The 24,730-nt window shown below is 41.7% G+C and overlaps 2 protein-coding genes and 1 non-coding gene across 8 annotated transcripts; 1 reads left to right on the top strand and 2 right to left on the bottom strand.

The window, feature by feature from the left end:
• Nucleotides 1-289: 289 nt before the first annotated feature.
• On the bottom strand, nucleotides 290-5,969 carry LOC137174037 (PRELI domain-containing protein 1, mitochondrial-like). 6 transcript variants are annotated; one of them, XM_067579034.1, is made up of 7 exons: nucleotides 5,887-5,969; nucleotides 4,473-4,531; nucleotides 4,349-4,442; nucleotides 3,240-3,465; nucleotides 2,975-3,088; nucleotides 2,823-2,901; nucleotides 290-2,200 (listed from the first exon to the last, which is right to left on the bottom strand). In XM_067579034.1, exons 3-7 carry the CDS (start codon nucleotides 4,438-4,440, stop codon nucleotides 2,088-2,090), a joined length of 624 nt encoding a protein of 207 aa, XP_067435135.1. In that variant the 5' UTR covers nucleotides 4,441-4,442; nucleotides 4,473-4,531; nucleotides 5,887-5,969; the 3' UTR covers nucleotides 290-2,087. The 6 variants fall into 6 exon arrangements, with proteins under 6 accessions (XP_067435135.1, XP_067435134.1, XP_067435132.1 ...); XM_067579033.1 differs by lacking the exon at nucleotides 5,887-5,969 and adding an exon at nucleotides 5,700-5,832; XM_067579031.1 differs by having other exon boundaries at nucleotides 4,349-4,531.
• Nucleotides 5,199-5,270, bottom strand: trnag-ucc (transfer RNA glycine (anticodon UCC)). The gene has a single exon. It is a non-coding gene; the product is annotated as a tRNA-Gly (tRNA).
• A 4,330-nt stretch (nucleotides 5,970-10,299) lies between the features above and the next one.
• LOC137174035 (CXXC-type zinc finger protein 5-like) lies at nucleotides 10,300-23,676 on the top strand. Its single transcript, XM_067579027.1, has 4 exons — nucleotides 10,300-10,389; nucleotides 14,328-14,560; nucleotides 15,652-16,725; nucleotides 19,092-23,676. The coding sequence occupies exons 2-4, from the start codon at nucleotides 14,444-14,446 to the stop codon at nucleotides 19,137-19,139; spliced, it is 1,239 nt and encodes a 412-aa protein (XP_067435128.1). The 5' UTR covers nucleotides 10,300-10,389; nucleotides 14,328-14,443; the 3' UTR covers nucleotides 19,140-23,676.
• The last annotated feature ends 1,054 nt before the right edge of the window (nucleotides 23,677-24,730 follow it).

The raw sequence follows: 24,730 nt of genomic DNA, 5'->3' as shown, positions 1-24,730 counted from the left end.
CATGGGTATAAATGTGTGTTTTTTTAATTATTTTGTTTCTTTATTATCAGTTTACTCTCAAGTTCTCAAGTTATTTTATGTTTATTAAGGTATTTTGCTCCTTGAAATATCACAATCACTGGAATATAACACTGTTAAAAGTTTGAACAATGTGAATACTTTGCAAAAAAAATAAAGTAACTTATGCGTACATGAGACTGTGTTTTACTGTGTGGTATTAATATTACAGAATTTAAAAAGTGGTATCTGGAGATAAGTTGGCAAAAAACGCACTCTGGTCTCAAACAGATATAAAAATGTGAGTTTTGTTCCGGTGCCATTTTTATATTGTAGCGTCTTCTACCTGGCAGCTCTAGTTTACTTGAAGTTACACATGGGTTTAACTCTGGGTTTGTCGTTGGTACACATGATCAGAAGTGGTTTTAATTGTATACATGTTCTAATGCACAAGAAGAAGTTGATAATCTGGTTCTATGAGTAGAAATGAGCGTACACATTGGATTAAATGATCTTATTCTGCATCTTTACTCTTTCTATAGACTTTCCAAGGTAGAGGTGGAAGTAGATGAGCTTCATTAGTGCAGTGGTACCCCCACTCAGTCAAAAAATCTGTGCAGGAGATCCCGTAGAAGCAGCTATATGTGTAAAATAAAATCATCATATGACATTAAAGGACCAGTGTGTAGGATTTAGTGGCATCTAGCGGCGAGGTTGCAGATTGCAACCAGCTGAATACCTCTGCCCTTCCCAGCGTGTAGGAGATCCTACGGTGGCCACAAAAAACGCAAAAGGTCCTCTGTAGAGCCAGTGTTTGATTTGTCTGTTCTGGGCTACTGTAGAAACATGGCGGTGCAACATGGTGGCTCCGTGGAAGAGGAGCTGCTCCCTCTGTAGATGTAAAGTGCTCATTCTAATGTAACAAAAACACAACAATTCTTGTTTTCAGGTGATTATAAACTAATTAAAACATACTTGTGACTATTATATTCCATTTCTGCCGGGTCCGTTCTGCTAGATGCCGCTAAATTCTACACACTGGTCCTTTAAAACAAAGGTTTTAATCTCTAAAACTGAAACTTTGTAACAAAGGTTGGTCCAGTTTGAACAAGTTTCTGTTCTGTGCTGTTATCAGCTTCTACAACAACAAACTGAAACTTTGGAAAGAAACAGAATGAAAATCCATGAGCCTCATTCTGAGCAGCATGCCGACAAAGGACCAATCAGGAACCTTTGTCACTTGGTACGAGTGTTACGTTTCCTTGGAGCTGACCACTAGAGGGCGATCATGCAGGGAAAACAGTGTTCAGCTAAACCGCTAACGCTAACGTTTCTGACTGGAGGGACAGTTCAGAGTATGAAACATGCATCTGTGCAACAATCTACAGCTGTGACCTGATGCAACATTCATATACAGAGATTTAACAGTTTCCATAATGCATAATTTTCTAATAAACTAAAAATAGAAAGAAAATAACCTCAACAGACAAAGTTGAGATTATTATATAGTTGAAATTAATTGGACCATGCAAGAGATTCTTATGGATCAACATTTGCAAAATGACAGAAAAAATGATATGTAAAATATTCTGAAATAAAATAATTCAAAATGACAAATACAAACTATGTTCAAATAAAAATATAAAAATTATGACTTGAACAGAAAATATTCCTAAAAAACTAAATAAACTTAACACTAGGAAAACATAATTCAGACTTTTTATAGATCTTACAGAAGAAAAATATTAAAGAAATGTGTTTTTATCCCAACTTAATATTTAAGATACTATATCAGAAATATCTATTTATCTTTTAAAGATGAAACAAAACCTCAGTTGTGAATGTTTAAATCTACTTGTACCAACTGTCCAAATTAAACACTAAAGAATCATTGAGAGAAATAAGACTTATGATGATTGTTTTTTTACTAAGATAGTTTCGTCAGTCTGTCCCAAGGAATTCTGGGAAGGTTTGTAGTTCAGTACAGAACAGCGGATGTTCAGTTAATATTCATCACTCTCCGTTGCTTTTAGCTGAGATTATAAGCAGCACATGTTTTCTGATGATGGAGGTCAACAGGAAGAGGAAGGTTAAACAAACTGCTTGGGCTTCTGGGTAGAGGTGGGCGTGGCTTGCGGCTGGAGGGGCTTGTGCTTCTCTGACAACTCGCCCTGGTCACCATGGAGATAAGGGGGAACCTCAGCTGTTGTTAATAAAAGAAAACAATCAGGCATGTTTTGTGTTTTTGTTTTCCTTATGTTGTTAATTTTTTTGCGTGTGCTCTTTGACTTCTATGTTTTTGATCTCTAGAATAAAGTGAGGACCTTCTGGTGACGTTTTCACAGGACTGTTTGAGGTTTAAGGTAAGGTCCTTCCCACCTACCTGACAGCAATACTTCTGTTACTGAATCCCTTTGGTGTTTCTGGCTCTCTCTTAGTGAAACTTACTTATCTGAAAGTATAACAATGTCTTTCCTGTAGTAATACCACACCTAAATATGTTGATGTAAAATATGGAGTACCTCAGGGTTCTGTTCTCGGTCCTCTGCTCTTCTGTTTATTTTTCACCTCTTGGCCAAATTATACGTAGTCATGAAATAAATTTCCACTGCTACACTGATGATCACACCCAAAGCAGTAAATTAGAGGCCTGCTTGGCTGCGATGAAAACCAGATGCCATTTCTTGATTGGCAGCCTCTTTTTAAATCAGAACATCACAAGGTGTGTTTCCATCCACCTCTTTTTATTCATGTTTTCAATTTGCGCATTAACAAAAAATCTGAGTGGAAACTAACAAAAAAGTTTCTTTGTGTGTGTGCCTCACCCTGTATCTTGGACAGAGCGTACTCCAGCCCCTTCATGGCTTTGGCTTGGTTACTTTTAAACCTGGCAAGACCAAATTCCTGACAGAGACACAAAGACATTACTGTATGTGACTGTGACTCTGTGTTTGTGTGTAGTGATACACTTCTATACCTGTATTGGTCGGGCCAGACCATAAACAGCCGAGGAGATCCAGGCCTCCCTCCTCAGTTTGGTCCACGATGGCCGACTGTGATCCTCCTCAAACAAACACCGCTCTACTACCGTCTGAGAGACAGAAAACACTGTAGATTACAGCTGCAATGATCAGTTATGTTCTTAATTATGTATTTGTCTTCTTTCAAGCAAAAACACCAAATATTTGATAATTCCAGGTTGTGAAATGTGAGAATTCTCTTCTTTTTTGACCCATAAATACCATCAGCGTGTTGTGGTTGAGGTTCCAGGTCTTGATGGTGAGTGTGTGTGTGTGCGGGTCGACGATGGAGTCCTCCAGGACGTAGACGGCCCGGGCCATGTGGGCGGGAAAGACGCGTTCCGCCCAGCTGGGCAGCCTGTTGGTCTTTGTCAGCAGTCGCCGTGACAACAGGTGGTTGCTGGGGGTGACCTCGCGGTACAGGACGTCCTCTGTGAGGACATGGGCGCTGATACACACAAACATATAGATTCATTATATAGAGACACACAGTGTGTGTGTGTTATTGTACATCTATTTTGTTAGGACCGACGTGAGTTTTAGACCTTTAGAGTGAAGACATTTTTTTGGAAAGTAAAGACATTCTTAGAAAATGAGGACACTGAGAAGAGAGGACATTTTTGGAAAAGTGATATCATTTTGAAAAGGGAGGACATTTTAGAGAGTGAGATCAATGGAGCACATTTCTTTGGAAAGGGAGGGTATATTGAAGAGTACATTTTTGAAGAGTGAGAATCTTGAATCCAGATTTTCTCAGCAATACTTGTTGGGGCGCCAACGTTGCGACCATCAGACATGTTTCTAATATGTTTTGTTTGTTTATTTCTTTTGATTCATTGAATTAAACAGTGGAAGTATTGTTATAGATTTATAGATAGTTACGTACCTGTGTTAAACATATCTGACGGTTAAGATGTAACAAGGTCATATTTATTGGAATTTACATAAGCCTTGTGTTTACATGGTTATCTACTGTAGATTTATAAAGAGTCATGTAAACAATTTAAAGTAATCTGAAAAAAGGAAAACATCAGCTTTTGTTAGGGGGCCAAATATTTCTGTTGGAGGGCCAGATTTGGCCCACAGGCCACCATTTGCCTAACACCGCTTTAAGGTTAGGGTTAAGGGGCTTGGGCGGTGGATCTCACATGACCAGGGTAAGACACATGAAAAAAATGGAATTAATCTGATTAATTCAAGAACAACAAACAAACAAAAGTGCTTCGATGCTAGCAACGCTATCAAGATTCAGGCTAGCAGGATATAATTATAAAGGAAAACGTTCATATTCTAGATAAACCAGTGTAGGCGTGTGGGTGCGTCAGTGTTACCTGTATGGGTTGGGGTAGCGCTGCCAGAAGGCAGCCAGCACCTGATGCCATGGACTCTTAATGTCGATCTCGCTGTGGAAATACCTGCCCATGTCTATACACACACACACACACACACACACACACACACACACACACACACACACACACACACACACAGCTTACGGCCAACTCATTCAGGAGCTGTGGGGAAAACCAAACAGAAAAAGCTGCTGTTTCACTTACTTTCAGACAGAATACAGATTGATTTTATGTTTAATTATGTTTCACCTCATCAACACATTGAAGCTGCATTAAAATATGAAACTGGAATTCAAACAGTGTTGAAGAAGAAGCAGAGTGTCACATCCTATTCATTTAATTCACCCGCCACTTTAAAACCATTACAAACCATTTCATGTATAAGCAGATTACAGCAAGAAAAATATGTTTCACTGTTCATTTGGGCTCCTGATTGTTGTTTTAAGACACACTTGAAAAATTGTGAACCTGTCCTTTAATAAAGTCTTTTAAAACTTTTGAAATATATGTAAGATTCAGATTTCCAGTAGGACTGTGAAAAAAGAAAGAACCAAACATTTTTCTCATAAAAGGTGATAAAAAGTCATTTTTAGAAATGTATAGGAAAAGGTGAAATCAAGGAGGACTTTTTGACTTGGGAAAAACAACACATTTGAATATTCTTGGATTAAGGGAACTTGTAATTGGCTTTTTTCCCTTTTCTGACATGTTATAAACAAACAATTAATGAATAAAATACTGGCAGATACAAACATAAAGAAAATAACCATTACTTGAAGCCGTAAACGATTCTACCGAGTTGTATCCGGCTTTCAGGTGCAAAAACAGATGCGTTGGCCGGGAATCGAACCCGGGTCAACTGCTTGGAAGGCAGCTATGCTAACCACTATACCACCAACGCCTGTGCGAACAACAGCGCCTCCATTTCTATATATATGATATAACACCGTCTATTCACTGTTGAGTAATATTCTAAATGTTGATTTTATACGTTAATAGAGTCAGCTTCTGTGAAAACGGTTAAAACTCAAACGCTTAAAACAAGACGTTAGCTTCTTTTCTCGGTGTCCTATGTGTGTGTTCAACGGTCAAAACCGCCTGACGTTACATTAGCCTCTTTAATTCAACCAACGGCTCTCATGAGATACGCTAGTTAGTTAGTTTTTGAGCCTTAGTTAACGTAAATTCGTACGTTAGTCGTCTTTTAATGCCCCTCGTCGTCAGCAGTGGTTACCAGGGGCTTTATTGTTAGCTACTGTTGGTTAGCACGCTAACAGTTAGCAGCTGCTGAGGAAGCTACAGCCAGCAGCTAACCGGGGATCTGTCATACCTGCAGCCGTCATTTCATCACAGTAAACTGGGTGTCAAAGCCTGGAGGAGCGCATAGTCGCAGCATGAGTAAAACACGGCAGGTTTGTTCGGTTTTTTTGCTTTACAGCCGCTGCACATTTCGCACAGAAAGAGTGAAGCAAAGATAAACAGGAGTCAGCTGATCTCAGCAGCTGAGTTCTTCTCACTTTCCTCCACTAGATGACGAGCTGCAACCATCTTTGAAGGATGTTCATGTAGAGACATCTCCATTATCCCTCCTAAAAACACACACTGCTAAAAGAACATAAAAAAACAAGGTCAAGTCTTAAAACATATGCAGTTTAAGGGCACACAGTTTCATTACTCTACAGCTAGAACAAACAGGTGCCTCCAGACATATCAGTGACAAAAACAATATGAGTTAGTCCTGGTCCACGTACCCTCCTGTTAAAAGTTCAAACTATGGATAGCCTCATCCTATACCTACATCCAGAGGGAAGGAGGGAAAACTCAGAATAAAGAGGATGTAGAGGGTCCTGAAGAATATCCTGAGCTTTCCTGGTGACCTTCTTCTGATAAACAAGACGGAGGTCATTCAGATCACAGCCAGTGATTTTAGAGCTCATCCTCACAATTACCCTTAACATATTCTTCAGCATTTAGGTTCCCGAACCAGCAAATAAAAGCAAAGGTAAGGACTGACTCAATACAAGATGAGTACAACATTTTCAAAAGTCATTTGTCTACATTAAAATTGCTAAGCTTCCTTAAAAACTAATGAATGTAACTTTGTCTTGCAGGCAGCGGTGGAAAGTAACAGATACTCAAGTCAGTTTTATTTGTATCACACTTTTCAAACAGTACTTCAAGCTGTTTAAAGCTGCAGTACGGGACTTTTGTCTCCCCCTTCTGGCAGTGAAAGTTATTACAAAAACACTGCCGACATGTACTTACGTCACAGGCTCCGCCGTAGCCTACTCCGTTGCTACTGTTGCGGCTATAAAACGGTTGCTAAATTGTTTTGAGTGTCATACAACCCCCTCGAAATGACTCGTTTCAACGTCAGAATTTGATCCATTCAGTCTGATAACATTCGGAAAGTCTAGAAGAAGCGCACGCTTTAATTATTTTATCTCCATTCGAGTTAGCAGATAGCTAACCGGAAGTTAGCCACTCAGCCGGCGGAGGTCTCTAGTGCCCACAGAGCATGCTCAGTATGCGTTCATCCGGCCAGCGCGGGAATGTCAAACCCGACACCAGATTAAAAACTCTGAATACTGTAAAATACAAAGAATCAGCATTGTGTGAACTTGTTTGGCTTGAACATAACGGACGTTCATTTAAACATGTAGGAGAACCTACGGTGGCTGCAAAACTCACAAAAAACATGAAAGGACTTTTACTTGTCATGGAGTATTTTTACTTTACTGTACTGGTACTTTTACTGTAGTAAAGGATGTGAGTACTTCTTCCACCTCTGCTGCAGGAAGCCAAGGCATCAATTAGTAATTCAGTAACCTTCCCTGCATATGGCTTCTTATTAGTGGCCTAATTTTATATCTGACTCATATGTCATAGGTTTCCAGTAACCTTTTAGCTACTGGCCCAATTTAAAGCAGACTTTGGTCAAATTTCTCATCACAGACAGACCACGTGGGTTCCAGTTTGAGCCCACTTAGCTCACATTTAGGCCTTATCGGACCCGCACATTAAATCCATTTCAAAACCATTGAACCCACATGGCTGTGCTGGCTGGATATGGAGCAGCAGCCCCGCAGCTGGCAGCGATTCAAAGGCTCTTGCTGCTTTCCAAACACTTCAGAAGTCAAAAGTATAACGGCTCAAAACCCGACGTTGGAGCTCCAGTTGATAAATAAACTCTGACTGTAAGAAGAGGTGATCATGGGATGTCACACAAACATATAACACTACAAATATTAAATCAATACTTAAAGGTACATTCAGGGGCTTATTTTGATGATCCACTGCTGGCAGGATATTCCCAAGTCTCAAAAAGACTACAATCAGCACATTATATTGTACATTTATATATATATGTATAGTACATCTATTATAATACAGTATAATATAGTTGTAATCTGGTATTCTTCTGTCTTATGGACTGTTATCTTCTCGTTATGTTTAGTGTCTCCAAAGGGAAAAACAGTTTAGCTGCAACTAGCGATTATTTTCATTACTGATAAATATGCAGATTATATTCTTGATGAATCAATTCATAAGTTTGTCTATAAAATGTCAGAAACAGTGATAAATACACGTTATAACTTCTTAGAACCCAAGGTGACGTCTGCACGTGTCCTGTTTTGTCTAATCAAGTCCAAAATAGTCACCAGTTTATTCACTTAAAAGCTTCAAATCCTCACATTTGAGACGCTACAACCAGGAAATGTTTGGCATTTTTCCTTTAAAAAAGACAATTACTCAATTATTAAATTAATTAATTTACTCTTAATCAATCTGTATCAGTTATAAATTACCATGAACAGTCACTGCAACACACTACAAGAAACAGACAACACTAGAAAATAAGAATAGTTTTTAAAAAATCTGCATTGTACACATTGGAAAACTTCATGTATTTGTTATTATTATATATGTGAAGTATTTGTATAACCACTTGTTTGTTTGTATCTGTTATGTTTTAAATCCTACTCAAGGTAAAATATATACTGTAAATATAAAATTTCAGAGTGTTAACATGTAAATATGTGCGTAGTGATATTTCTGACTGTAATCTGCAGTGTTTTCAGTGCATGAAGCTGATGGAGGTTGACCTGCTGGGGGGGGGGGGGGGGGGTTCTGCCTGATGAAGACGACCAGAGTGATGAAAGGAAAAGCTTCTGCACAGGTGGATGTGTCCGTCACCTGAGGGCGCTCTGCTAGGCTGCTGTGACAGACAGACTGCAGCGTAAAGATAATGAACCACATGTTAGTCTGCAGAGGACGGCTGTTTACTTATCTGACCGTCTGCTGACGTGATGCGGCTGAACTTCAGTGTGATGGAGTCCACAGTAACTGACATGCACACGTTTCCACATAAACATTTTATCACAAAATACTGCAAACATTGTAGTAGTAGTAATAGTGTTACTAGGAAGAAGTAATAGATAATTACCTTATTTATCCTGGGGGGAATTCATGAGTCGCAGCAGCTCAATACAACCAAGAGATAATAAACATCATCTAATGAAGAAAAAACAAAAATTCAAGTTGCAATGACTAAAAATGATGATACAAAACTGTTGATGCTGTCAGATGACTGGATGTCCTTTTAGGTAAAGTATTTAAAACAAGTACAGTATACGCTGAAAAAACCCAAGATAAATAGATCAACCTGAAAGTTACAAAAATTAGCTGATTTACAAAAAACTGTGCAAAATATGCAGACATGGTTAAACAATGTGGAGAGAACAGAGAATGCAGTTATTACTATTTATACAGATGTGGAATATAAACTAATATATGGACACATAATGAAATTTAACAGATGGAAGTTAAACCAATTAAAGGGTGTTCAATGAGCAGGTCAAATAATTTATACATAGTTTTAAAAAAAAAAACTCCACTTACTAGCCTTTTCCGGAGCTTTCAGAGTTTGCTCAGTTTTCATGGAGAAGCTCAGTAGTTGTGATTTAATCCATCACAACTTTAGGACTTCTCATCCATGTTGGCTCAAAGATTAATTTTACTGAGGAATCTTCTGTGAAAATGGTTAACTAGCGGCTAACAGTACTGATTTTGTTGTCAAAGCTAGTAGCTAGCATAAATACTGCTAGCTAGATACACAGGATATGAAATACGTTTGGTCAGTTTTACTTGTCTGCTAGTTTAGTTAGTTAGATGTTTTGGTTGATGTTAGTTAAATTGCTGCTAACTAGCACTATGTTGAGCGTTAGCTAGCATAAATACTGCTAGCTAGATACACAGGATATGAGACTAGTTTGGTCAGTTTTACTTGTCTGCTAGTTTAGTTAGTTAGATGTTTTGGTTGATGTTAGTTAAATTGCTGCTAACCAGCACTATGTTGAGCGCTAGCTAGCATAAATACTGCTAGCTAGATACACAGGATATGAAATAAGTTTGGTCAGTTTTACTTGTCTGCTAGTTTAGTTAGTTAGTTGTTTTGGTTGATGCTAGTTAAATTGCTGCTAACCAGCATGATGTTGAGCACTAGCTAACGTTAGCTAACTTTACATTGCACCAGTTTCACTGTCAGATCCTCCCCAACTATCTCCACTTTTAAATCCCAGCTAAAGACTCAACTTTATACAGCTGCCTTTCAGTCCCCTTCATTTATAATATGCTGATAAATCATTCTAATCTTGTCTGTTACAGTTACTTATCTATTTATTTTTGTTTTAATTATTTAACTGTATTATAAGTTTCTCTTGTTGTTTTTAAATGTGCCTTATAAATCAATAAATTAGACGTGACTAATGTTAGTTACACGTAGCTTAGCGATTAAGTCACTGCTAGCCACCAGCTATATGTGTCTGTTCAGCTGCCTGACAAGAGCATTAACGTTCATTCTTGACCTCAGAAATAGAAGTCTGACTAAACATCCACTGATGAAGAGAGTGTGACAGGGTTGAAAGAGGACCTTGAGTAGTGATTGTTTGGCACAGCAGCCCCGTCTTTACATGCTTGGTTAGCAGAACAGCTTCATCTCTGAAGCCTGAAATTCACATGTGAGTGTGTGTAAATATATGAATTCAATATTAAATGATGCATTTTATTCATTACTGACTTTGTCTTTACGAACATACAGCAACACTAGTTTTTCTTGTTTATTTATGTCACTTCTCTGATGTTTTTCCTTTTGCTAATATTCAGGAAATACAGATATAAAATAAAGACTTCAAGCATGTTTTCAATCAATCAATCAAACCCTAAATATTAGAAATGCTGAAGAACAGATGCTAGTATATCACCAGATGTATCCTTTAAAACAAACTGAAAATAATCCACAAGTTAATCAATAAATAAAATAGTCCCAACAGCAGTAAATACATGTTTTTAATGGCAGCTACTGTTATCCAGATATCAGAGCTGAAGGAGCAGACGGATACCGAGACTAAGGCAGTAAAGTGAGAATGTGAGGAATCAATTCAGTCTCTCAAGAATCAGACAAAAATACATAAACTGAGAAAGAATAAAAGAGAATAAAAACCAAAACATGACGTCAAAAGTAAAACATGCTAAACATTTATAAAACAAGGTCTCATTTGATCATAATATTCTCAACAATATAAACTTAAACTAAACTGTTTCTCCATGTTCCTTATTTACAGTTATATTGCTAATACTGACTCACTTTATTCTTATAATGTTAACTTCTTTTCTCAAACTATGACTTTATTCTCTAATCGATCTCTTCTCTTCTTCTCTTCATTCTTTAATCGTCTCAGTTGTGTTTTTTTAGTTGAAATAACATAAATTTGACTTGAAAATCTACTTTTATTACTTTATGACTTTTTGACTGTATTCTCATAATATTACAACTCTGGAAAGTGCTGCCACTCTTCCCGCTCCCAGTGTCGCTTTCATCGTCACGGCAACTAATCAATTAACATCAATTAAAGGACACCGTGTAGTGTGTTTATGCTGCCAGTTACATTCTTTATTTACGTCTTTTAAAGAGATATTTTATTCATCTTCATTCATCTCTCTCCCTCCACAGTCTCTCTCTCTCTCTCTCTCTCTCTCTCTCTCTCTCTCTCTCTCTCTCTCTCTCTCTCTCTCTCTCTCTGTTGGCGGCAGGCAGCCAATCATCTGCGGGGTCTCGCGCCTCCTGTTTTCCCCTCACCTCGCCTCCGCGCCAATCAGACCGCTCACACTGCGCGCACGGCACGCAGCCACCACGGGCGGCGCCGACAGCAGGAGAGACGGCGGAGGGCACGAGCCGACACACACACACACACACACACACACACACACACACACACACACACACACACACACACACACGTCTCCGTTACTGAACATCAGCGTCGCGTGTACCCTCTGCCCCCCCCCCGCCGCTTTACGCCCCCTCCCCTCCCCTCACCCTTCACTCTGTCGCTAGGACGACGCACGTATCCTTTCATAACCTCCGCCATTATTCATCACCCCCCCTCCTCCCCCCCCCACCCCCCTCTCCCCCTCCCCCTTTCTTCCCATGGTGGTGTTTTTTTTTCTTTTCTTTCCTCGAGCTCGTCTTTTTTTTTTCCCGCCCCTGCAGGGTCTCCACAGAGCCGCTTCCTCCTCGCGACCTGGCTAATTTAACGCCTCTCTCTCTCTCTCTCCCTCCTTCCCGCCTCTCTCCCCGCTCGCCTGTGCCAAACCCAGGTGATTATCCATCCGCCCCCCGTTATCCGCCACCCCCCTGCGCACCCCCACCTCCCCCCCTCTCCTCCCCCCTCTCCTCCTCCCCCTCCTCCCTCTCCTCCTCCTTCTCTCCTCGGTACCGACAGACCGACAAATCCCTCCCGGTGCTCCTCTCTCCCCCCCTCCTCCTCTCTCTCTCTGTCTCCTTCCCCGCCAGCCATGATCCGTGGCGGGCTAATTCCCAGACGGTCTTCTTCTTCTTCTTCTTCCTTCTCTTCTCCTCATCACCCTCTTCCTCCTCCTCCTCCTCCTCCTCCTCCTCCTCCTCCGCCTCCTCCTCGCGGGCCCGGTAAGTAGCAGCAGCACGAGCCGTCCATCTTCTCGTTTTCTCCTCCTCTCTCTGTCGGACTGCATGCTGTGTTCACGGTATTTATCGGTTGTTATCGGGTCTGGCTTTTTTTTTTTTTTTTTTTTTTTTTTTTTTTGATTGACCCCCCCCCCCCTTCACTCCCTCCCTCCCTCCTCCTCCTCGCCTTCCTCTCACTGTGCCTGAGGGTGGGGGGGGGGAGGTGGAGGGGGGGGGGTTAATGTGTCGCCTGGGAGAGCCGTTCTCCCCTCGCGGCCGGTGGCCACCGTGACCTTCTGTCAGAGCTCGCGCTGGCCCGGTTGACCAGACAGGGTAATTAGTTACGCCTCAAGGGAGTGAGGGGGGGGGGCGGGGGGGCGGGGGGGCGAGACACACACACCGACACACACATTTTCACACTGGCCACGCACACACGGAGCAGAAACACACTCATGCTCTCGTTCTCTGTTGAGGCTGAACGCATTTTATTTCCTTCTACAAATACACACACACACACACACACACACACACACACACACACACCAGCACATTCACACATCTCTTTCTCAGGAAGTGTGTTTCCATCCGTCTGCTTTTATGCCAATTTTCTATTTGCACATAAAATAATAAAACCTGAGTAGAAACACCAAAAAATTTTTAAAAAATCATAAAATATCGTAAAACAAAAAGTTTTTATGCTCAGTGCAGGTGGAAAAGTTGGTGTATTGATAAAAGGTAAATGTGACGAAGTGCAACGGAAACAACTTCGGCCACTAAACGATGACGTACAGAAATCACGTGACTTAAATGTCTCTCAAGCTTCCGAACATCAGACGTGTGGAGACGACGACGAAACAAATATAAACGTCATATTAGATAAGAAACAGCAGCATTTATAGTTTGACTGGCGCTCTTTTAATTACGCGTTCTCTTCTTCTGTGGTGGTATAGCGCCACCTGCTGCTTATCTTGATGAACCGACTCCTAATATTCACATAACAATAGCCGATAAAAACGCGCATAAGTTTGCATTTTCTTTTGCAGATTTAATGTTCAGTTAAAATTTGAGATACATTTAGAAACCTGACTAGTGTGTGTGTGTGCAGAGGTCAGAGGTCAATCTGTCGGTAGTTTCAGACCAAACACGTAAGAGTGAAAAGTTTGCATGTAAATGGTTCGGATATCATCGGATAATTCGTAATTCATTTGTAATTCAAAAACCAAAAAAACGGTAAATCTGTTATTTGTTTCAAAACAAAAAACAAAAAAACGTTTTTGGTGTCAGAATCAAATAACGAGAAACCAATCAAACCAATCAAACCAATCAAACCAGTCAAACCAATCAAACCAATCAAACCCGACCTGTTTCTGGTTTTTGCCGATTCGTTTTATCGTTGTTCCTTTTTGGATTGAATATCGAGCAGGTCTGTGGACATGAAACCAAAAACATGTGATCTTTTCCTTATTAGTTTCCCAACGAAAATCCAGAAAACCAACTATTTGTGTCAGTTTTGTACGATAGCGGAAGCGGCTACATTAGCCTACCCATGATCCTCAGCGACCGTTGCTATGGTGAAGACGCCGGCGACAGCCTTAACATATAGTCAGTATAACATGATGTAATACTGCAGATTATTGGTTACGATCGGGATCAACGTACTTTACTGAACATTGAACTGTAAAGAAAATAACGTTGCTACGGACAAAGAAACAAAGTGTACGAAATATATGAAGAGAATAAATTAAACATAAATAATTAATAAATAATTACATGATGTAACAGCGGAGGTTGAATAAAATCTAAAGTCCAGTTTGATGGCGTCTTCACCAAACAGTAAAGTTTACAATCACAGTTTAATTTCTGCTGCATTTGGTGTCAAACAAATGTCTGTGACATCATCATGACATCACAGCAGAGGCGGCGAGTAGATTTAAACAGCTTTTCATGATCTTTGTCTTTTGTTTTTGTTCACAGAGCAAATCGTGTCGACCGCAGAGATCTAACTGCTCGCCAGCTTCCTTCCTTCCTTTGTGAGTGTGTGTGTGTGTGTGTATGTGTGTGTATGTGTGTGTTTAAGTGTGTGTGAGGTCATGTCGGGCATGACGAGCGGCGTGTGTGTGGAGAGCGACCTCTCCTCGATGCTCCAGAGAAGCTCCGCCCCCTCGCACCATCACCCTAATCACCATGGTTACGGCGGACAGGGACAGGTGAGTCGACATTTGGCTTTTCAGCTCACAAAGGTTTGGATTCCTGCTTGTAAACTGTGATTTATGAACGTAGAATTTAGTCAAAATAACAAATAAATCAATATAGAATGAAGACAGAAAGAGTTCCCGTCATATTCTAACCAAACGTCTGTCCAAAGGGATGAAAACTGAGGTCGACAGTAAATCAGATAAAACCTCACAGAGAGAAAACGTTCAGAGGAAGAACAACTCTGACTCTACAAGTCGTTACTGTACATGACATTTATGAAAACGCCTCTACCCACGAAGGTGATATAAACATCAAAACCAGTCAGCGCTTTTTCAATTTGAACCAGGAGGCGGTGCCAAGACGAAGCTGACAAACCTGATTTTAGAAACAGGACGGTAACAAATGAAAATGTCAGCAGAGTATAACGTCGCCCGGGACGGTAAGTTTAAAGTATATGATTGGATAAAATTAGAGTCCACAGAACAAATACACACAACTGAAGACGGGATCATCCAGCAGAAAATGGATCCGTCTCCAGATGACGGACGACACTCGTATACATGATCGGAGGCTACAGAATCAGTGACATCTTTTTAAAAAGGCCTTTATTTAATTGATACCACACTGTTTTATTTACATTTACTTTTACTGCTTTTGTCCCCCGACTTCATCCTTTAAGGCAGGAAATAGAAACACCTCCATAAAACGACAGTATGAAGCCTGAAGAGAGGCGCAATCTGACGGATAAACTCGCTGTTGTTCATGAAACCAAACACTTTATCAAACTTTGTCTAAAAGAACAAACATTCATGAGCTGCAGGGAGGAAACGATGAGACGGACGTGATGATATTTAAACAGGAAGTGTTTGGTTTCCAGGTGTAACAAGTAGAATAAAGTGTTTTGTGTCTCCAGATGAAACGCTGTGAAATCTGACAAATTGCCTCAAGTGATGTCACTTGAGTCAGCGTCGGTTGGGGCTGAAGACTACAAGTTTGAACATAAGAATAATATGTGGAATAAAAAAGACAACATCTCTGGTTCAGACGTTTTATTGATGAGCTGGTATTGATCACCGTGGTAACATGGTAACATGTGTTGCAGGTGTCGAGTCTGGCGCCGATGCTGGACTACACCACCGAGATGGACCGTTACCGCTCGTCCATCGCCAGCTTCTACAAGACCAACGTCAACATGAACATGAACGTCACAAACTTCCCTCAGTCGGCCAAACTGGCGGCCCGTTTGGCAGCCGCCGCTCCCATCTTCCCTCCCGCCGCCACCAGTCTGGGCGCCATGGCGACAGCGCCCTGGGGTTGCCACGACAACATGAACATGAACGTGAACATGAACCACCCGGCGGCCATGTTCTGGGGTCGGCCCAAACCGGTGGCGACCGCGCCGACGCATCACCACCACCACCATCATCACCACCCGTCTGCAACGGCGGCGGGTCACATAACCTCCTCGCACCCCCACAGTACCAGCATGCACCAGGGCGGCGGGAGGTCGGGAGGGGGAGGAGGAGGAAGCGGGGGGAGCAGTGAGGGGGGAGGAGCTGAAAAACATGGACATACTGCCCCCTCACTTCCTGTCACACAAGGAACAGCACACCATCACCCCATGGCGCCTAGCAACGGAAACTTCCTCCCTGGTTACGGTGGCGGGGCAGACTGTGGCGTCATGAACAAACAGGGACACGCCCACCCGGACATGATGGGCCTATCAGAGGGAGGGAGCTGCAATGGGGGAGGGGTGATGGGTGGTAGCTTCCTGGGGGGGCTGGGATTACCCCCTGGGGTTATTGTCATGGCGATGGGGTCAGCAGGGGGCGGGATCTCAGACGCCGGCAGCGCCTTCCAGATGACGGGCGGCCAGCGGGCGCTAACAGACTGCCAGCAGCACGCCAACTCCTCCCCCTGCCCCTCCTCCTCCTCGCCCTCATCGTCAGGGGTGACGGCAGGGGGCGTGGCCTTGTCGTCGTCGTCATCGTCGTCGTCTGGGGCCGTGGCCAAGAGAAAGAGGAAGCGGTGCGGCGTGTGCGGGCCGTGCAGGCGGCTGATCAACTGCGGTGTCTGTTCGTCCTGCCGCAACAGGAAGACGGGTCACCAGATCTGCAAGTTCAGGAAGTGTGAAGAGCTGAAGAAGAAGCCGGGGGGAGGAGGGGGGGTGCTGGAGGTGAGGGCACACACACACACACACACACACACACACACCTAAACACACACACGTGGTACAAAGTTGGAGAATTTGCAAATTTTTAAACAATTGTGTGTGTGTGTGTGTGTGTGTGTGTGTGTGTGTGTGTGTGTGCATGTATTGCTCATATTGTGGGGACATTAGTCTGTTTGGTCACATGTGAGGACTCACCTCCCTTTTAGGGACAAAAATCAAGTTTCCATGATATTAATCATTAAATTTTAGGGTGAAGACTTGGTTTAAAGTCAAGATAAGGTTAGAGTAAGTCTCCAGGGAATTAATGTAAGTCATTATCAGTGTGTGTGTGTGTGTGTATTCATGTATAGTATCTTTATGAGGACGTTTTTGCAAAGTCGGTCCTCGCTTTGGGGCTGGAGCTTAGGTTTAGGTTCAGGTTAGGGTATGCATTATGTCAATGAGTGTCCTCACAAGTATCGCAGTATAAATGTGTGTGTGTGAGAGTGTGAGAGTGTGAGTGTGTGTGTGTGTGTGTGAGTGTGTGTGTGTGAGTGTGTGTGTCCTGGCTCGCTTAACCCAGATCACTGCCAGTGAAGCATGAGCTGCAAGGCATCGCTCACCCTGCTGAGTGTGTGTGTGAGAGAGCGCTGTGCAGATGGTGGGTGGTGAAAAGCGAGAGCTCGGTCCCTGCTGAGGTCTGGCAGGCTGCCAACACACACACACACACACACACACACACACACACACACACACACACACCGACTCTCCGCTGATTCACAGTGATAAAGCGAGCTGCAGACAGAGAGGGAAAGAAGAATATTTATGTTATTGATGTGTGTGTGTGTGTGTGTGTGTGTGCGCGCGTGCAATAAGAATTAGTGTAGATCAATAATTCGTTGACACCAGCGTTCGACCTCACTGATGACTCTATACATCTCACACACACACCAAGACACACACACCTTCCTGTTCGAATCTCCACAAACTATCACTAATTATTCTCTCAACATCAACACACACGTGTGGTGTGAGCACACACATCGAAACACAGTGTGTGTGTGCGTGTGTGTGTGTGTGTGTGTGTGTGTTAGCAAGACAGTGAATTAGCAGCCATAATCTTCCTCAATTACACGCTAATTGGACCTGTGGAGGCTAACGGCAAGTGACAGCACTCTGTGTGTGTGTGTGTGTGTGTGTGTGTGTGTGTGTGTGTGTGTGTGTTTGCAGGTGGTTTCACACTCTTGCCTCATCTCTCTTCTGTTCTCTTTGATGTCGACCTGACAGACTCTCAGCCAATCAGAAAGTTTACCTTGTGAAATGAACAGCAAAGCCTCCTGGCTGTTAACTTAAAAAGAAAAATGTTCACAGCTCGTCTCCTCTGACAGAATATTAGTCCTGCTGAGTCCAGAAAAAACTGACCACTAACTTCAAAGTGAAACCAGGCTGTGTTTAAAGATATATTCCTTAAAAAAACACTTTCCCACCTGCAGGTTTGACAAGATGTTTTTTTTTTTCTTCTGATTGAAGCAAACTAGACACAACTCACCGGTGCATCCATCCAACTACTGGACTGATTTCCTTTAAATTAGCTGAGATACTTCCATCCACATGTAGCACAAAGTTTAACCAAATTGCAAGAAAATCTGCAAAAGAATCTCCCAAAGAATGAATGAATTAAAGCTTCTTTTCATCCACTGCTGTTGTGTGAATATTAGCAGATAAACAGCTGGTAGTGCTGATTCTCCAGTTGGTGCCATTAAACCGTTGCAGAAGAAGAAGATGATGTCATAAAAAGAGCAGCAGTCAAAGCTCAAACGATGGAAATATGACATTTCTGTTAGTTTCATGTATTCATTTGAGGAAGGTTACAGTCTCCTCATCATCGCTCCACAAAGATCTGATGTTTTCAGCTCTTCAGTGATGTTTAAGTCACATGATTAATGTACGTCATCATTTATTCACTCAGTCTGTTTACATTTGTTTTTATCTACACAACTTTCACACCTCAGACAACAGGAAACACTTTTTTTTTTGTGATTTTCACACTTTTCTTCTATTTTCTGGCATTTCCATTAAGGTTTTTTTAACAGAAATTGAAAATGCACATAAAACAGGTGGTTGGAAAAACACTGACTGTCCTCAGAGATTGATTTTATGCTTTTATTTGATAGCGGACAGTAGAGCCTGATAATCTGATGGTCTATGATCTGTTCTACGTCTAATTTTACATTTTTAGCCAAACCACTGGTAATGCTCGAGAACATTTTAACATTTCAAACTGACCTCACATTATAACAAGTTTTGTTACATCTAAAAACACATTTAAACACATAGAGACACACATTTCTCTCTTTCTCACTTCTTTTTTCTCACTTTCTTTTCCTTAGCGGCCGCCCTCCGTCCCGACTGGCGAGGCATTTCGTTGGTTCTTCTAGCCTTCCCTCGCCGCCAACAGAGTCGCAGCTAGAGGCCGAACAGGAGGTCACCATCGCATACGGACTACAAATTAGGCTTGGATACATTTTTAAAAAGGGACTACAGCTGGTTTTGAACCAGATGATTTGCAACAGGATTACAATTTCATACTGTGTGGATGACAATTTAAGTCTACAAATCCCACCTCAACTGGAACAGGAAACCAGCTCAGAGGACAGAAGACGAGGGGACAGTTTGGTCACAGCCGGTCAGAATTTGGTGTTTTTCCTGAACTTGTTTACCAGTACAAGTTGTTTACTTGTTTTAAATTCAGCTCCTAAACTCAGTTCCTAGACAGATGCACACAGGGTGTCTGGATGCTAGCAAGCTATGGCTAACTGGCTAGAAATGCTACCAGTCTGTCTTTGTACATGTTAGCATCACAGAAGGCTACAGTAATCAGGTTACAGTTATTAATTTTGACAATTTTAAAAACAGTGTTTACATCAGAGACATCAGATATAACCTGGTTCACTGCCAGAGCTTTGCAGGTGGTATTAAGAATGGGGACGTCATCTTCCTACATAGCTAGCCACCTAGTGACAGAAAACATGCAACAAGCGTGGATGAAACGGACACAGCTGTACAAGTTGTAGGTAGTCAACTTACAGAATAAATGTCTCTTAAATCGACTTTGATCAATGTGGAAAAAAACATAACAGCTCCTAGCAACAGCTACAGCAGCTTCTGTGTCAACTCAAAATTATTAACAGTTACTGATTGGTTAGAACAAAACAAAACAAAATAACCCCCCTCCCAACGAGAAATTTGTAAACATAAAATGGAAATTCAGTCTGACTATCAGGCAAAGATAGACATATATGGGTAATAAAATGACAGTTAGTGACACTGACAACTTTTTAGATTTAGTTCGTAGATCTAATCTAAGATATGAGGTACTAAACACAACATTCAATTTTAAATCAGTTTTACTATGTTTGGGAAGCACTGAACGCAACCATCTGCCCTTAAAGCAGCTATAATGGATATTTTTCACAACAGTAATATCTTATCTGTCAGTGTAATGTGTTGGTTGTGTCTCATAGTGATGAACCTACAGAGAATTATTAGTGACTCTGCAGCTCCTCTCGGCTTTACGGAGCTTTGTAGTGAGTTTCAGCTCATTGTTTATCTGTCCGGCTGCAACTTTACTGTTCTGGTTCACTTTCAGCGTCTCATAGTGTCGTTTTCGGCCGTAGCAGGCATTGGCACTAAATAATACAGAAATGCTTGAGAATGAAACAAATATGGACGCCTACTGTCAGCCTATTGTTCAAGGTAATTAAACTCAAATTTAATAGTGTTATATTGTCACTGCACAGTATTTTTGAACAACTCTGCAGTCATACAACGATCCTGAGTCGTCCGATGACGTAAACACGGGAATCTTTTCCACCTGCACCATCAATCCCATATGACGACAACACTGAGCATGACTCCTGTCCTACAGCCTTCACCATCTGTGATCAAACTGTCTCCTCCCTCCTCTTTTGTCCTCCTCCTCCTCTTCCTAGCGAACCACAAACCACATCGTAGCCAAACCAGGACGATTCAGGCCTCAAGTGGACTGCTGCTGTCACTACGGAAACGATTATAGTTTGACCAAAACCTGACGACAATTTAACCTCAAAGGAAAAACTTCACCACAGAGGGAGTACAAACTGACCTCAGCAGGAAGTGATTCAGGACTCTTATTAAGGACTACAACTCCACCACAGCAGGACTACAATTACCACATCACTGTTATCCGTCTCTTCTGTCTACCTCCTCCTCGAGAAATTAAAAGGCACCTTGATTGATTTTTACTGGGCTGTGCTCACGCTGGAACGAAACGAGCTGCTTCTTAACTCTCTAGATGGTCCAGAGCTGTAATACTTCTCAAGGAATCTGGTGTTTAAATATTTTTATTTATTAGTTTACTCCTAGAGTGGTGAAATGTCTGAATTTATTGTATTTGTCTGGATTTCAATGGAAAGTTCTCAGGGCGCAGTCACACTTTCGGTTGGTTTTATATGAACTGAAGCTGGAAAAACTTACTTTCAAACTCAAAATTTCTGTATCAGTCAAACCTTCACCAGGACCACAAAGAGAGTTCAGAACCAGTTTCTCTGTTCTTGCATCAATGCAGATTGTACCACACGGTGACCAACGGGAAACACAACAAGAGAATCCAGCTGCAGTTTCGATGCAGCGAGGGAACTCAAAGGGAACCTTTGGATCCTCTGGGAAGCTCCGAGCGGAACTCTGGATCTACAAGGGACTGAAACTGAACTGAAAGAGATCAGAACATTCAACACTAAAAAAACACGTCTTTTCCAACACGTCTGTGCACCAACATGTTCTGTGTTACCTTTTAAACCAAGACATCCAGGGCGTTTTCAAACCGACAGTTGGTTTGCTCTGGTCTAGTTGGTTGTGTTTTCTCCTTGGTTTGGTTTCTTCTCACACAGCAAAAATTCCTTTCATTGGTCAGATGTGTTTGGGGAGAGAGCGAGAACATAAACACAGGAAGAAGGTCCTGAAGAAGAAGAAGGCAGCGTACTTCTTTGTTAGTCCAGGTTGGACCTTGATTAATTCTCCAGCTAACTGCTAGCCACTGTTTTCCCTCATCTGTTTAGCTCAAACTTGCAGCCTTGTAGTCGGTCAGTCGGATCACGTTCCCACCACAAACGAACCGCTCTAGAAATTGTTTGTGACCGGACTGAGACCACCTCCTCTAAAGGGTCTCTGTGCCGTTGTTTTGGTCTGAGTATGATTGCTGTGTTCAGATCTGCTTAAATGAATCACACCAAGGAGGAAAACCAACTAGAGTCCCATTCAACCAGACTAAACTACACTGGTTTGAAAAAGCCCTTAAGTCTAAAATTTGATTTCTGGAAGTCCAGCTCAGTTTGGAAGTTCGTACAAAGTCATGTTTTGAAATATTAATGTAGTGAATGTTGAGTAGCCTAACCTTAACCCAACCTCTGTCTGAGCAGACTGAATCAAATGACTTACAGGAAGTTTTAATTAGTCCGTTATTATCATTAGCTGTTTCTGCCCAAACATGAAGCTTACCAGAGATGCTGTCTTTGTGTTCAGGTGTTTTCAAACTGAAAGCTGATTAAATGTTTGGTTGTGTTTTTAAATAGATCTTACTATTCAGATTATTTTGCGAAGACATTCTCCAGATTTCCATCAGCTTGTTATGAAGGATTTTGGGCTAAATGACATTAAGTTCAGTGTAGAAAATTTCCTCCAACATAGGTTTTTGGAAACATTCCTGCGCTGAGCTTGCACTAGGTCACTTTACATTACTCCTGGTTTTTATTGGGAAAACAAAAAAATAGTCCCAATGAAAACTGTTGAGTGAGGTCTGTGGTTATCCAGAGTAGTTGGGGCATAGTTTTGGAAAGCTTTTCTTTTTTAAAATCATCTTTTACTCTTTTGGATATACCAAGGCAACATACAAATAATGTAATCACTGTAATGAGACTTAGAAGCCTTGACTGTCCATCCCTTTGATTTTACAGTTTCAACAAAGAACAACTATAATCTATAAAAAGTTAATTAGACCAAATGAATAAATAATATACAAATATGGGTGTATAAATGAAAATTCATAATAGAAGAGTGAAACCAGAACCTTTGGGTGTACCTCAGTGAAGGTAAGAAATTCACATTAAACAAATGATGGATGAGCAGGTGTAACTTATCCTGCTGCAGTCTGATGGAGAACGTTAATCTGTCCATCCTACAGAGGTCGTAATTAATTTAAATCCAGTCATCAGCTGAAGGTACTTTGGGCTTTCTGTCAGCAGACACCAGAACACATAAATTAGAGAGTTTACAATTTAAATGGGATATAAACCCGTTTGCAAACTTTTTGAAAAACTTTATGAACCTACAGCCAGAAAGAACTCAATAATGGGCAGAACATATGGTAATGATTTCCCTCGGAGGACTTGAACTCAATGCTGATGAGTTTCTTTAAGTGTAACTGATCGGTTTTTGGAGCAGATTCCAGTCCATCCTTTGTCTCGGAAAATCTTGAAAAATCAAAAAGCGACTTTGGTCCAGAGTGAAATATCGGATGGACTTTTATTAAAAATTTTGTTCTGACATTCATGATCCCCAGAGGACGAATCCTCGTGACTCCAAAATATCTCAACAACTATTTGATAGATTGTCATAAAATTCGGTGCAGACGTTCGTGTTCACTCATCGTGTCAAAGTTTCTGCACTCACAGACGTGTTGGAAATATGTATTATTTTGTTTTTTATTGTTTGTTTGTTTTTTTCTTTTATCTTTCGAGCATCATGAGGAAAACGTTCCCCTCGCCTCTTTGTGGGAACTCAAACCGAACGTGTCCTTCCTCCTCCCGTTCAGGGGCGGGGTGAGAGAGAAAAGAAGGGGGGGAAGGAGACGTTTGTTTTCTGTGTCTGTCGTCCTCCTCATGTTTTCTGTCTCTGTGAGCTCCTCATGTGCTGAATTATAATAAAGCATTTCAAAGAGTGGCTGTGAGTGAGCGCGTGGATATGGATGTCAGGTGATTGCATCATACAGTACTGCGTGTAATGATGTGTGTGTGTGTGTGTGTGTGTGTGCAGGCATTTAAACAGGGTTCGAATTACACAGTGGCTTTCATGGGAGCCCTGATTTCTGGTGCACTGCTGAACATGTCATATGCTCGTACAAACATGGATGTGCGCCGTCAGTTGCAGGGTTACGGCGAAACAAAACATTCAAGTGTTACTACATACACTTAATACTTCAAACAGCTCACTGTCGCAGTGTTTTTATATCGACAACAACATCACATGACAACGTCGGAACACGCCCACTCGCTTCAACGGCTAGCAAGACAATAGCAACGCGCTAAACGCAACACGCAACACGTGAAACAACCTGGAGGCGATGTCACTGTTCACTACTTGAACGCGACAACGTAGTGATTTGAGTGCGTCGCCACAGCTGGAATAGACACAGCATCGTGTTTAATAAAGTGGAGACAAATGTTCGGATATTGGAATGTAATGAGCGAATAAACACAATATTGATATTTTTACTATTATTGTTTGTTTCAGGAACCTTAATGTACAGAAAATCAAAAATCTATGACCTGTGACACAAAAATGGACGATGTTTTAGAGCTTCCCTTAAATCTCTCAAATTAAGCTTTCAGGGGAGCTTATGTCCTTTTCTCCCCTTAACTCCCCCGTAAATCGAACCCTGCATTTAAATGAGCAATATGTTTTTGTGTGAATTTTTTCCGCCTGTGTGCCACAAGATGGAAGCTGTGTGTGTTTTGTGTGTGTGTGTGTGTGTGTGTGTGTGTGTGTGTGGGCTTGTCATCTCAGTAATGGTGTTGCTATCAGAGAGAGAGGCAGAGAAAGTCAGAGAGGCTGGTTGTCCCTGACGACGGTGAGCCGTGTTGCCTGGCAACAGTGCTAACAATGGCCCACCGCCAGTGTTCTAGAATGTGGGCGTGGCCTGAGGTGGGGGGGGGGGGGGTCGTTGAGGTGTCGAGTTTCAACCCAATAATTTTGACATGAACGTCTCTGATGTGAA

The sequence above is a fragment of the Thunnus thynnus genome, chromosome 22 (genome assembly GCF_963924715.1).
Source record: "Thunnus thynnus chromosome 22, fThuThy2.1, whole genome shotgun sequence".
Classification (NCBI taxonomy): domain Eukaryota; kingdom Metazoa; phylum Chordata; class Actinopteri; order Scombriformes; family Scombridae; genus Thunnus; species Thunnus thynnus.
Note: the sequence above shows the minus strand (reverse complement) of the source record. Positions and strands in the feature narration are given on the sequence as shown.

Bases quoted from the DNA above. Each gene is read 5' to 3' on its own strand.
- LOC137174037 (XM_067579028.1), bottom strand. The intron at 3,089-3,239 runs GTATTTATGGGT...TCTGTCTCTCAG, and splicing joins TCAACCACAACACGCTGATG to ACGGTAGTAGAGCGGTGTTT. The intron at 2,902-2,974 runs GTATAGAAGTGT...TGTCTCTGTCAG, and splicing joins GTCTGGCCCGACCAATACAG to GAATTTGGTCTTGCCAGGTT.
- LOC137174035 (XM_067579027.1), top strand. From the start codon at position 14,444: ATGTCGGGCATGACGAGCGGCGTGTGTGTGGAGAGCGACCTCTCCTCG. The intron at 14,561-15,651 runs GTGAGTCGACAT...CATGTGTTGCAG, and splicing joins GTTACGGCGGACAGGGACAG to GTGTCGAGTCTGGCGCCGAT. The intron at 16,726-19,091 runs GTGAGGGCACAC...TCTTTTCCTTAG, and splicing joins GAGGAGGGGGGGTGCTGGAG to CGGCCGCCCTCCGTCCCGAC.